The sequence below is a fragment of the Neoarius graeffei genome, chromosome 7 (genome assembly GCF_027579695.1).
Source record: "Neoarius graeffei isolate fNeoGra1 chromosome 7, fNeoGra1.pri, whole genome shotgun sequence".
Classification (NCBI taxonomy): Eukaryota; Metazoa; Chordata; class Actinopteri; order Siluriformes; family Ariidae; genus Neoarius; species Neoarius graeffei.
The window spans coordinates 5,948,812-5,963,205 of record NC_083575.1 but is presented as its reverse complement, the minus strand read 5'-3'; the positions used below and the strand labels follow the sequence as shown (position 1 = coordinate 5,963,205).

Genomic DNA, 14,394 nt, shown 5'->3' with positions numbered 1-14,394 from the left:
TGATATTGAAATTAATCATCATCAAATAAATTATGATTATAATAAAAAAAGATATAATATTGCCTGCTACTCTAATTATGATAAACATTTTCACTATTTCATCAAAAATAAATAAAATAATTCCATTCATCGGGCGGCACGGTGGTGTAGTGGTTAGCACTGTTGCCTCACAGCAAGAAGGTCCTGGGTTCGAGCCCAGCGGTCGACGAGGGCCTTTCTGTGTGGAGTTTGCATGTTCTCCCCGTGTCCGCGTGGGTTTCCTCCGGGTGCTCCGGTTTCCCCCACAGTCCAAAGACATGCAGGTTAGGTTAACTGGTGACTCTAAATTGAGCGTAGGTGTGAATGTGAGTGTGAATGGTTGTCTGTGTCTATGTGTCAGCCCTGTGATGACCTGGCGACTTGTCCAGGGTGTACCCCGCCTTTCGCCCGTAGTCAGCTGGGATAGGCTCCAGCTTGCCTGCGACCCTGTAGAACAGGATAAAGCGGCTACAGACAATGGATGGATGGAATTCCATTCATCTATCCATTATCCATAACCGCTTATCCTGTACAGGGTCGCAGGCAAGCTGGAGCCTATCCCAGCTGACTATGGGTGAGAGGCGGGGTACACCCTGGACAAGTCGCCAGGTCATTTGACACAGAGACAAACAACCATTCACACCTACAGTCAATTCAGAGCCACCGGTTATCCTAACCTGTCCTGCATGTCTTTGGACTGTGGGGGAAACCGGAGCACCCGGAGGAAACCCACGCGGACACGGGGAGAACATGCAAACTCCACACAGAAAGACCCTAGCCGACCGTTGGGCTCGAACCCAGGACCTTCTTGCTGTGAGGTAACAGTGCTAACCACTACACCACCATGCCGCCCCTAAATAAAATAATTGTTGAACATTTTTATTTTCCTTTTTTAAAAATAAATTTAAAGTTTGGTGTGTGTGTGTGTGTGTGTGTGTGTATAAACAAAATTCTGTCTTTATCATTACTACAAACTCTTTTAATGCCATGAAATGCTGATCCACTTTTGGTTTCAAAATGTCTCACAAAAATAAAAAAGAAAACCCCAAACTGCTCCATAATTTCTGGGGAAAAAAATAATTAAAAAAAAAAAAAAAATTTCACCTGCTCATGCCCAGGAGGAAAAAGAAGTCATCAAATAATTGAAGTGATACATCCTTTGAAAACAGGAAACAGACTGATTTGAGAAGTAAAACGTTTTCATTCGAAACAAATTCTTTCCACAAAGTCTAACAGATTCCTGATTACAGACTTCAGAGCAAAACAATGAGCAGAGACATCGTGATCAGAAGCGCTCCAGGGATTTATCGATGGAGAATAATTAAGGCATCGAGCCAACATAAATAATAGGAATGACAATATTAAAAAAGGAAACTGGAGCGCAAGTATTTGACAGAAACATAATTAGTACTAATAATTATAAGAATAACAACAATAATAATAATAAAAAATAAAAAAGTCTCTTAAGTTACTAAACTCAAATATACACAGCTATAACTCTCCTATTTACACATGTACACGTTTTTTTTTTACACTTTTTTTTTTACATTTATTTTTCGTCTTTCTCTGTGAATGTGTAAATAGCAAAAACCTTTTCAACTTCCTGTCAAAACTGGCGACGAACTTGAAACAGCGAAACGTCATACGGTGTTGAAATGAAATGTTCCACACTCGAGGCACTGATTCCACACAAATGAGGAGATGAACAGTGAAGGGTTCAGGGTTCACTTTTCAACGAGTCACCTCTGTGGACTGTATTTTCCAGACCACAGATTGTTCCAGAATATCAAACATAAAACGTAAACACACCCACCACCACCCCCATACATTCTGTCTGATTAGAGACAAGATCAGGAAACAGCACGATTCCTTATTGCCCAAGTTGCATGAATGGACAAAATGTTCATTAACGATGACAACCAGTGTTCTTCAGAAAAACAACATTGAACAGCTCGTCTATCCTGATCACATGAAGTTAAAATTCAGTGTCCGCATTTAACTGTTATTTTCCTGATTTAGCTTCAGTTCGGTGATTTCGGTGTTTTATTACAGGCGTCATAATGACTGAAGCATATGATTTCACTTTATTTCTCACTTAGTGGTTGACGATATAATTATATGATATCAATACTGCAACATCGCGATATATATTTTCCTAAACGTATTGCAGCTACGGTATGATATTTCTATCCCCTTTAACCTACTGCCTGTTACTTAGAAACTCTCAACAGCTCAGTCGCATTTTGTGCTGTCGTTCCTGATTATTATTATTATTGTTCTCTACTATCAAGGTTTTTGCCTTGAGTTTCTTGTTAAAGTTTTATGATTATTTTAATGACTTAATTTAGACATTCGTGTAATTTTCTATTGCTGGGAATTGCCTTGCCAGTTTTATGGAGGAATAAAAACCCTAAACTTAGTAAACTCTCTTTTATTTTATGCTTAACTACTGAAACTGACCTTAAATTAGAGTCATTGTTTACTGCTGGGAATATTTTCCCCTTGTTTCTTTTGAAAAACATATTTATGAAAATCCAGCTGCAACTGGCTTGGAGGAAAAAAATTCAAAAATAATTCTGTATATTTATAGTAATTACTGTCTATCTGAATAAAAATAGCATTGAACTTATAGTTTTATCAGCAATTTTAAAGCAATTTTGTCATAAAATAAATGACGAACGACAAACAATAACATGTTGTTTCATGCGTGTGACTCAGGATTCATCCTGAAGTATCGTGATAGAATATCTCTGCCGGATTTCACACCTCTTGTAGATACTTTGAACGGTATATTTATGTGATGGAACAAGATGGTAACAATATGCTCATATAAAAACGATAATATGAACATCACTTTGCTGTTAACGTTGCACCAGCAATGACCAGAGGAATAAACACATCTTACAGTCTGGAAAATACGCTAATGAGACGCGTTACACACGTTTCACACACATCAAGATCAAAATCTGAGTTGCCGTTCCTACAGCCCCATTCCAAAAAAGTTGGGATGCTGTGTAAAACGGAAATAAAAACAGAACGCAATGATTTTTGACCTTTTTGACCTACATTCAATCGGATAAAATACAAAGACAAGATATTTAATGTTCAAACTGATCAACTTTTGTATTTTTTAAAAAATAAATATACACTTATTCTGAATTTGATGCCTGCAATACGTTCCAATAAAGTTGGGATGGGGCGTGTTCATGACTGTGTTACATCAGCTTTTCTTTGAACAACACGAAGTGTTTGGAACTGAGGACACCAATTGTTGAAGTTTTGATTGTGAAATTCTTTCCCATTCTTGCTTGATATCTGACTTCAGTTGCTCAACAGTTTGGGGTCTCCCATTGTTGTATTTCGTGCTTAATAATGTACCACACATTTTCAATGTGAGGCAGACAGGCCAGTTTAGCACCTGCACTCTTTTACGATGAAGCAATGCTGTTGTAACACGTGCAGAATGTGGTTTGGCATTGTCTTGCTGGATAAACAGGGACATCCTTGAAAAAAAACACTGTCTGGTGGTGCAAGTTACCCCTGTCATGGGCACTAACACACCCTTGTACCATCACAGATGATGGATTTTGAACTTTGTGCTGGGAACAATCTTGATGGTCCTTTTCCTGGTCCATGATATCCAAAAACAATTTGAAATGTTGACTCGTCAGACCACAGCACACTTTTCCACTTTGCTTCAATCCATCTCAGATGGGCTCAGGCCCAGAGAATTCACCAGTGTTTCTGGATGTTGTTGATATTTGACCTTCTCTTTCCAGGGTAGATCCAGCGATGAACTGTGTTTACTGATGATGGTTTTCTGAAGTGTTCCCGAGCCCATGTTTACTTACTTGCTTAAGCCTGTGGCTCCAAAGAGGAACATAGACCACTGACAATCTTCCTCCACTTTGTCTTGTTCTGGGCTTCTTTCTCCGATGAGCCCATGTAGTCATGTCCTTTATACTATTATGTCGGTTTTTAACGCAGTGCCGCCTGAGGGACTGAAGTCCAGTGTTGATCTTTAGCTCCTTACGTGCAGAGATTTCTCTGGATTCTCTGAATCTTTTGCTGATATTATGGATGGTTGAAGGTGAAATCCCTAAATTCCTTACAACTATACACTGAGAAACGTTGTTTTTAAACTGTTGGACTGTTCACCCACGCAGTTTTTCACAAAGCGGTGAACCTCACCCCATCCTTGCTTGTGAGTAGTTGAGTCTTTCCAATGACACATTAACCAGTTTACTTGTAGAATGTTCTAGACAGGTGGTATTTTTGTGCACACCACAACTTTCCCAGGCTCCTATTGCCCTGTCCCAACTTTATTGGAACGTGTTGCAGGCATCAAATTCGTAATGAGTGTACATTTACGAAAAAACAATAAAGTTGATCAGTTTGAACATTAACTATCTTGTCTTTGTATTGTATTCAATTGAATGTAGGTCAAAAAGGATTTGCAAATCATTGCATTCTGTTTTTATTTACATTTTACACAGCGTCCCGACTTTTTTGGAATCGAGGTTGTAGAGCCGCCTTCAACCAAATTTCCTATCGAGTCCATAGAGACAGGTCCTTTTTGACTTTACAGAAAAACACAACGCAAATAATGACGTAAGTGTAAACAGGAAGAGGAGAGTGTGAAAAATCTGGACGAGCTGCAGACAGTTTTGCTCATACATAGCGATCGTTGACTCGCTCGCTCCGGTTCACGTCTTTACACCGGTTGTCTTTGGTGCTGTAGTGCGTCCTTAAAGGATGTGTTTGGGCTGCGGTGTGAACGGTGTACACTACCTCCCCTTTAGTGTACTTTAAGGAAGGGCACTTGTCCACCACCAGCCCTGAGCTGCCTTCTTCCTCTCCTTCGTCATCCTCGTCTTCGTCCTGTCTCTCCGCTCCGTCTCCGATCCTGTCCAGTGGATACGTCACACTCCTCCTGTCCTCTCTGTAAGAGGGCTGAATGCTCAGAAACGCTCTACGCTGGTTATTGATGCTCTCCTCCACTGGTGCATCGATGCGTTCTCTTTGTTTTCTGCGCTTGCGGAACCAGCAGACACACACCACCGTGCAGGAGATCCACAACACGGAGAACAACACGCACAGCAGCGGGACTAGGTAATCTACCGAGAGAGAAAGAGCGCAGGAGAAAGTTTCAATCAGTAAAAGTGTTGCTCTGAGGAGTTTGTTTACAAATGTCTCCCAAGCCGTTCCATGTTTAAAATGAACTACATTATGACTTCCTTAAAGATTTTATTTACAGCAAGTTTCTGCATCTAACAGTGTAGTTAGTCTTAGTTATGTAGCTGTGATTAGCAGCAGAAAAAAGCTGCTTTGAGTTTTTGAAACAGTCATAAATAAACACATGCTACACTCACAGTGGGGTAAAAGTTACAATTATTATGATGAAAAAGTTATACTGAAGGTCATCCAATGATGAAGTTACGAAGAGGATTTTGATGATAACGTTCCACTGATGCAGTTATGATGACGTTACGATGATTAAGGTTACAATGATGAAATTACAGTGACGTAGTGATCCACGTGAAGTGGATAAACTTGTGACATTCCAAAGACAGAGAATTTAATAACAGATAAGCTCCCTCATCCTCACCTGGCAATTTGGGCGTGGCCTGTGTTTCAACGTTGACCTCTCGGATGGCCAGCAGCAGCGTGCTGTTGTGGCGTTTGGAGAGGACACCGATAATGGAGCTGACTACTTCCTGTATGTCTGTGTGCTCCTCAAACGCAGCACTCTGTTCAAATGACTAGAGAGAGAGAGAGAGAAAGAGAGTGCATCAACTTCTGTAACTATTAAGGTAATGATACACAGGGCAACTTTTTGGGCAGTGTTGCCAGACAATTGCACTTCAACACTTTCCCATTGAGATTGGGCAACTTTTTAAGATCATCCAATCAGAGTGCTAGCAGTGAATCACATGACCACCTGAAAGCTTCTGAAATTTTCAACAAAGATGGCGGCGTCTCAACAGCAGTGGAGCAAAGAAAAACAGAGATAACATATCTTTTTATGGCGGTAAGTTGTTCTGTGTAAACCCAACGTGGTGAATTTACCTCATCAAATACTCAGAAAACCAACAGGCATGGTATTTTTATGTGCTCAGGTTGTAATTACGGTAAGACATCAATTTTTTTTCAGCCAAGTGTAAATTGCTGTTAGCTAACCACCACTCTGGAGAGATTGAATGGGATTTAGCTAACTAGCGGTGGTTTTTGCTAACATTGTTAGCTGAAAGTCATCACTAGCTATGTAGGGATAACGTTAGCTCTCTTGCATCAAGTTAAACGTGATGGGCGGCTCATGATTTTTTTTTTTTGGGCGAGTTGTAATAGAAATTGTCTAACTTATCGTCTGATCTAAGTCACATCCAGAGCACGACTACTTGTGGAACCTGAGGGCAAAACAGTACAAACTTCGGGACCTAAAAAAGAAAAAGCCCTTCAAGAGCTCCATCAGCCCCTTTTCCTCTTCAGCAGCCATCTCTTGGTCCATGTCCTTTTTTTTTCCTTTTTTTTTGCTGAGATGAGGATTAAACGATGATGTTTTTGTGATGTACAGTATGTGTCAGTTATTAGTTATAGCATATGTGATTGAGGCTAGTAGTATTTTTAAAGATATTAAAAAAGTGTTTATTATTAACAGAATAATGTCGTTATTTTGACTTATGAATGTTAAATAATGGCAAATTATCTTTTGACCAGAGAATCAATTCAGTTTTGTTCCAGAAGTGATACTTACTTAAGCAAAATAAAGGCTGAAGCTGAGACAAAAGTGACAGCTGCAAATGTTTCAGTGTCCATCTTTATGGTGTCTGTCTCCCTGGCAACAGATTTGCTCTGATCTGATTGGTTGTTGCCAATTGTCTGTTGCCCTAATTAGTTGCCCCGTGTCTCACCTGGTTGCCCATTGCCCTGTGTATCATCACCTTTAGAGTAGCAAGCCTACTGTAAATACACAAGCACATGGGCAACTACAGTTCGGCAAAAACAAATATAACATGGAGACTGTTTCTCTGTTAAAGCCAGAGCTCTTGCTGAAAGTAAGTTTTTGTAATTCTAAAAATATGTGGCTCATTTTAAAGCAATAAACAGTCACTGCTTAATGAAACGGCCCGATGGAGAAGATGGAGTGCTCGCAAACAAGCGACTGTTATGAAAGACCACAGGCCGCAACTATTTCTTGGAAAACTCCACAAACACAACGCCAACAGATAGTTAAAAAAAAAAGCAAAAAAAAAAAAGCGTGCAAGTGTGTTTATTCTGACCATTAAAGGCTTAAAAAGTGGTGCCGTGGGATCAGCTTGCATTTCTGTTTCTTATAGTAAGGCTGGATGACCTGAAGTGACTTCAGGGGAGTGTGTGTGGAGAGAAAAGATTGATTAGCCCAGGGGGTGGCTGATGTTTCAGAGGTAAACAGCGGATAAAATGATTAAACAAACTCAATATGTCTGTTTTCAGTGTGTCTGTTTTCAAAAAAAGACAGAAAAAAATCTTTTTTTTTTTAAGCGCTCTCTAGAAGTCGTCAAAAACTTCAAGCAAGGATTAAAGAGCTTTTTTTTTGACAAACGTGAATGAGTGAAGAAGGGAAAAGAGGGAGAAAGAGAGAGAGAGAGAGCGCGAGAGACTAATTTTGGTCCCAAAAAGGAAACCTGATGTAATCTCAGAGAAAGTGCAAACGCTAGTAAACTGGACTCAGTCGTAAACTCGGTGTTGTAACGGTCTGAGATTTTATCCCACAGACACATGAGTTTTTCAATCAGTAAAAATTTGGCAGGGCGGCACGGTGGTGTAGTGGTTAGCGCTGTCGCCTCACAGCAAGAAGGTCCGGGTTCGAGCCCCGTGGCCGGCGAGGGCCTTTCTGTGTGGAGTTTGCATGTTCTCCCCGTGTCCACGTGGGTTTCCTCCGGGTGCTCCGGTTTCCCCCACAGTCCAAAGACATGCAGGTTAGGTTAACTGGTGACTCTAAATTGAGCGTAGGTGTGAATGTGAGTGTGAATGGTTGTCTGTGTCTATGTGTCAGCCCTGTGATGACCTGGCGACTTGTCCAGGGTGTACCCCGCCTTTCGCCCGTAGTCAGCTGGGATAGGCTCCAGCTTGCCTGCAACCCTGTAGAACAGGATAAAGCGGCTACAGATAATGAGATGAGATAAATTTGGCATAATTGGTTTTAAAACCTATTGTGATATCGCACTCTCTCACACCCACCCACACACTAAGATATTTTCAGTGGAAGTGATGAGGCATGTGTGTGTGTCATCATCTGTACTGCTCCGAGATTTGAAAATTAAAACAGTTCCTGGTCATGAAGTTGTCTCTTCTCTTCTTGCAGACAATGTGATGTGTTCAAAAGTGGAAAAAAAAAAAAACCCAATCCTCACCATGGCAACCTCCACGGCGTTGTTGCTCGATTGCGATTGGTCACAGAGAATAAAGAGCGTGCGGTCTTGGGCAAGAGTTCGAGTGATCGGGAGATATCGGAGTTCGGAACAGATCCCATCAACAGTTGTTCCCTGTGAAACACACACACACAGGTAACTTTTTATCAAGCAGTTCTATATTTTTGACTTTCAATAGCACTGTATTATTGATATTACAATGATATCCTTTACTTTCAAACACACACACACACACACACGAGGGTAAGTCAAAAAGTATATATATATATATATATATATATATATATATAGGCAGCATGGTGATGCAGTGGTTCTCACTGTCGCCTCAGAGCAAAAAAATAAATCATCTGCTTCCATTCAGGGTCTCACTGTTATTTAAAAAAAACAGATAAAGATATAAAATTTCACAATACTAACAATATCTCAGACATGATTTATCAGAAGGGTGATATCATTTCAGCTTTAAACATTTCAATTTTGTCATATGAGCGCCTGACGTGCGAGTGTAAATGCTTTGTCGTACCAGAGGCACGCTGTCTGTATCGAACACGAGGGTGACGCGTGCGCAGTCGCTGTCTGCGTAATTGGTGTTGGGCTGACACTCAGTGCTGATTGGTGGAAGATTAGGATCGGCGCACACGCCCCACTGCTGGCAGGGTGGGCAGAGACAAAACAGGAAGTGATGCGGCGTGCAGTCCTGACCTCCAGCACACCAAGGGTCCTGAGAGCCGAGCAGACAGGGCCGACCGCCGCAATGCACCTGAACGAGTGTAAGGCAGACGTTTTTTAAAATCGTTCTCAATATTACATTTGAGACACATAGAAAAATTTGATGTATCTGATGGGGGCGCTTACTTTGGTGCACTTGATGTTTCCGTTCATACACTGACAGCTGTTACAGTCGTCTTCCCAGCGGGAGCCGTGAGGAACAGACACGCCCAAGTGCTGACACGCCTTTCCAACACCGATAACTACAGAGGGAGAAAAATACAGTTACAGAACATATTTAACCAAATATTTGGGATATTGTATGTATAATTTTGACTCTGTGTTGATTTCAGAAAACCCAAAACGAATTAAAACTTGTGCACCAAATTCTTTTGTCTTCTATTAAAGGTGTCTGTTGTACAAATCAGTCCGCCACAGAAAAAGCGTAGTTCAAAGAAATCACTGAAAGCCCAACACTGCCATGACTCATGTTCATGATGAGTGTGTGTAAACTTCTGACTGCACCTGTACACAAGGCTAAACTGGTCAACATGTTCGCGACATGTTCCACCAGTGGAAAAGTAAGCATCTTCAGTACATTTGGAGAAAGATAAAGAAATATCTTCATGGAGGCTTTTATTATCCAAACTGTTTCTTTTACAAGAACAAAATAACTCTACTTCCTGAATTAACTGAACCATGACTGCAGGTGTTGTGTTTCATGGCAATGCCTTCTTTAAAAATCGGAATGCGTCAGTAGATACAGCGTTATAATAAATAAATAAATATACACACACACACACACACACACACACACACACACACACACGTGTTTTACTGGGACATACACCACTTGTATTTTTCATACGAGCTCCATCTGGGACATGGAGAACCAAAATTTATGCCATCCTGCGCTCTGATTGGCTGATGAGCAGGTCCATATCCTACGATACGGACCCCAGTTATGGACCTCTGGTGACTCGCTCGTTCACAACAACAACAAACATAGTAGCATTTTTTGTCAGCATTTATCTTTTTTTTTTAATAAGATTTATTTATAAGATTCTCAAAAATCTTATACATTTTTGTCAGCATTTCTCAGGAGAATAGCATTAATTTTACAGTATGGACAGCGATAATGACAGTCTTCACAGTGAAAACGAGTTTTACTACCCTGAGGAAGACGAAATAAAAGAAAACATTTCAGGAGAAAGCTAAAAACCTGTAACTTGCTAACGCCGAGCAAAAACATGGCTGAATCCTGAATGACTCCTATTTGTATAAATAGGGGACGACATAGGCAGCAAAATGTAGGTTTTTTTCTACCATGGGAGTGCACTTGTATACCGAGGAGGAAGCCATTTGCATTACAGCCGTGAATGAGGATTCAAAATGGCGGCTCGCCTCGGCTCAGTTTTTCCTTTCGGGCGCTCTCGTTTTCTGTTAGAATTTGTTAAAGAAAAAAATAAATGTATTATTTACCAGCTTAAGGTCGGTCCGTATGGTGAAATACCGTGACCTCGGCCTTGAATACTGACCTCAGCCCAGAGGGCCTCGCTCAGTACTTTCAAGACCTCGGTCACGGCATTTCATGATACGGACCTCCCAGCTGGTCACTCATGAGGAAATCGATGAATTGTTTTGATAAATTTGGGGACTTTTTGTTTGTGAATGTGTCTATCATAAAAAGAAAATCACACGTTGGCTTGAAGATATCTTCTCGTGTTGAAAAACTTGCATTTTTCATATGAAATACATCGCGGATCTGAGTGACAGATTTAAATAATATTGGCTGGCATTGAGTGGTATATCAGATCAGATCAGACCAGATAAGATCAGATCAGATAGCGCCTTTTCTTATCCCACAAGGGGAAATTTACATTGTTACAGCAGCAGAAGAGCAGCAAAATATAGAAAGAAAAAAGATAAAGCAGTGAAGGAGTAGTGCAAAAAGTACTAAGTATACAAAAAAAGGTATATATATATATATATATATATATATATATATATATATATATATATATATATATATATATATAAGAAATAAACTACAAATTTAAAGATAAAATTAACAAATTTGCATACATTAACAGGTTTGCAGATATACAGTTAACATAAGTGTATTACACAGGTGGTATTGCACATGTAAGTGTTGCACAGGTAGTATTGCACAAGTAAGCAGGTATATTGCACAGGAGCCATTTTAACAGTGTGTAGCGAGCAATTCGTTGTAAAGTACTCATGCTGATAGTGAACACAGTGTACATTCAGAAGGGTTTCTGTGGCTGTAGAAGTGATCTGGACAGTACTGTTCATTATTGTGAGGAGCGTCTGGCGCTGTGCTTGGTGAGGTGCCGGTTGTACAGTCTCACAGCAGTAGGGAGGAAGGAGCTGCTGTATCTCTCCTTAACACACCGCAAATGGAGGAGCTAGTCACTGAAGGAGCTTCCCAGTGCTGCTACTGTCTCCTGCAGTGGATGGGAGGTGTTCGCCATTAAGGATAACAACTTGGCCAACATCCTCCTCTCCACCACTACGTCCACTGAGTCCAGTGCACATCCCAGGACAGATCCTGCCTTCCTCATCAGCTTGTTAAGTTTTTTCCTCTCTGCTGTTGTGATACTAGTTCCCCAACAGACCACTCCATAGAATATGGCTGATGCCACCACGGAGTCATAAAAAGAGTTCAGAAATGGACCCTGTACTCCAAAGGCCCTGAGCCTCCTCAGCAGGTGGAGTCTGCTCTGGTCTTTCTTGTACGGGCGTGTGTGTGATCAGTCCAGTTTATTGTTCAGATGAACACCCAGGTACTTGTAGCTCCTAATGATCTCAATGTCCTTTCCCTGAATGTTCACTGGGGTAGGTGAAGAGAACTTCGTCCTGCGGAAACCCACCACCAGTTCCTTGGTTTTACTTGTATTGATCTGGAGGGAGTTCCGTTGGCACCAGTCCACAAAGTTCCTTGTCAGTTCTCTGTACTCGCTATCATCACCATCTGAGATGTAGCCCACAATAGCAGAGTCATCAGAGAACTTCTGTAGATGACAGGTAGTTGTATCGTATCTAAAGTCTGCAGTGTAAAGTGTGAACAGAAACGGGGCCAGGACTGTCCCCTATGGAGCCTCTGTACTGCAGAGAATGGTGTCTGACACACAGTCCTTCAGTCTCACATACTGTGGTCTGTTTGTGAGATAGTCCATAGTCCATGAGGTGAGATGATGGTCCACCCCTGCGCTCTCCATCTTACTCCTCAGAAGAGTCGGCTGGATGGTGTTGAAGGCACTGGATAGATCAAGGAACATGATTCTAACAGTGCTTCCTGCCTTTTCAAAATGAAAGAGAGATCTATGAAGCAGGTAGATGTCTTCCACCCCGATGCCTGGCTGGTAGGCAAACTGCAGGGGATTCATAGCTGGCCCCACCAGTGGGCAGAGATATGCCAGAACAAGTCTTTCCAGAGCCTTCATCAGGTGAGAGGTCAGTGTCACTGGTCTATATCTGTTTAAATCAGTGGGGTGTACAGTTTTCGGTATCGGACCTACAGATGATGAGTTCCAAAGGACCGGCACTCTTTCCTGTTCCAGGCTCAAGTTGAAAATGTCCCACGCTATTCCACACAGATGGTCAGCACAATGCCTCAGGAGTCCGGGGCTGATGTCATCTGGTCCTGCAGCCTCTCTCATCTTCATCTTATTCAGTTCCTTCCTGACTTGTTCTCTGTCGAAGGACAAAGAAGAGCACAGCTGAGTGCTAGGTGTTACACATGGAGGTGTGAAGCACTGAGCTGGAGGTATGATGGTTGAGGGGTGCTGAGAGGGTCAGAAGGAGGTCTGTGAGCTGGGTGACAATGACCAGGAAGAGAGAGTAGCAGTAACAGTAACAATGGGCTGATCGGAGGGAGGGCCGGTGCCTGATCAAATCTGTTAAAGAAGTTGTTCAGGTCGTTTGCAACTCTCCTTTAAGCTGCCTATTGGATTCCTTAAGTCCTGAGATGGTTTTAAGGCCCCTCCAGACTCCACTCACGTTGCTCTGCTGCAGCTGATCCTCCATCCTCTTCCTGTAGCGGTCTTTGCCTTCCCTGATCTTTCTTCTCAGCTCCTTCCGTACCCTCCTCAATTCCTCTCTGTTTCCTGATCTGAATACTCTCTTCTTCTCACTCAGGAGAGCCTTCAGCTGAGGAGTGACCCAGGGTTTGTTGTTTGAGAAGCACCATACTGTTTTAGTGGGCACAGTGTTCTCCACACAAGTTTATTTAGTCTGTGATGCAGCTCGTGAGGCTGTCTATGTTCTCACAGAGAACATCTCAGCCTATAGTGTCAAAGCAGTCCTTCAAAGCCTCATAAGCCTTATCAATCCAGCTTCTCACCTGTTGCGTATTGACTGGATGTCTGAACAACAGGTCTGTAGACTGGCAGGAGATGCACCAGGCTGTGGTCAGATTTGCCTGGGGGGAGGGGTGATGTACGATATGCTTCCTTGGTGTTGGCATAAAACAGATCCAGTGTCTTACTGTCTCTTGTGCCGCATGTTACGTACTGTTTGAAGTTGGGAAGCGTGGAGGACAGGGAAGCATGGTTAAAATCCCCAGAGATCAGGATGAGAGCCTGTGGATGCTGTGTCTGCAGTCTGCTTGTCACTGAGTGAATGACGTCACATGCCACATTTGCGTCAGCAGAGGGGGGAATGTAAGCAGTTATCACGATAACATGCGAGAATTCCCTTGGTAAATAATATGGCCTCATGCTAATGGCTAACAGTTCAATATCCTTACTGCAGATTTTCTCTTTAATAGTGATGTGTCCCGGGTTACACCATCTATCATTGATAAACACAGCCTGTCCTCTTACCGCTCTCAGTTAGCCATGTCTTTGTAAACAGCATCAGACTACGCTGCCGGTATTCCTGCTGGTGCCGAGTCAGCGCCGCTAACTCCTCCATTTTATTGGACAGATCTACCCAATAAAATGTGAAATATATAATAAAATAAAATATATTCCATTCAGCTAGCATGATACTGAACGGGTCGAAGACGAGATGCTCGCTGAATGGAATATATCTGACAGACAACAAAAAAAGGCAGCTAATATTATTATTATTATTATTATTATTATAAATTCCTTTCAGGTGTTCAATGTGTCTTTCTCTTTCAAAATTCTCTCAAAAACTTCTGTACTTAATGAAGCAAACCTGGCGGCCATGTTTGTTTACAAATTATCACAGTTGCTTGCTAGCGCGGAAGTTTTACGTCTCCGATATG

At 41.8% G+C, this 14,394-nt stretch overlaps 1 protein-coding gene across 2 annotated transcripts in view; it reads right to left on the bottom strand.

Annotated features, from left to right (window-relative positions):
- Positions 1 to 1,199: 1,199 nt before the first annotated feature.
- The window catches only part of jag2a (jagged canonical Notch ligand 2a), an 89,848-nt gene continuing 76,653 nt past the window's right edge, over positions 1,200 to 14,394 (bottom strand). For both annotated transcript variants that reach the window (XM_060925224.1, XM_060925226.1), the window contains 5 exons: positions 9,285 to 9,400; positions 8,953 to 9,189; positions 8,412 to 8,543; positions 5,627 to 5,780; positions 1,200 to 5,135 (listed from right to left, as the gene is read on the bottom strand). In XM_060925224.1, the coding sequence (XP_060781207.1) occupies positions 4,690 to 5,135; positions 5,627 to 5,780; positions 8,412 to 8,543; positions 8,953 to 9,189; positions 9,285 to 9,400 (1,085 nt within the window). In that variant the 3' untranslated portion in view covers positions 1,200 to 4,689. The remainder of the gene's footprint in view (positions 5,136 to 5,626; positions 5,781 to 8,411; positions 8,544 to 8,952; positions 9,190 to 9,284; positions 9,401 to 14,394) is intronic.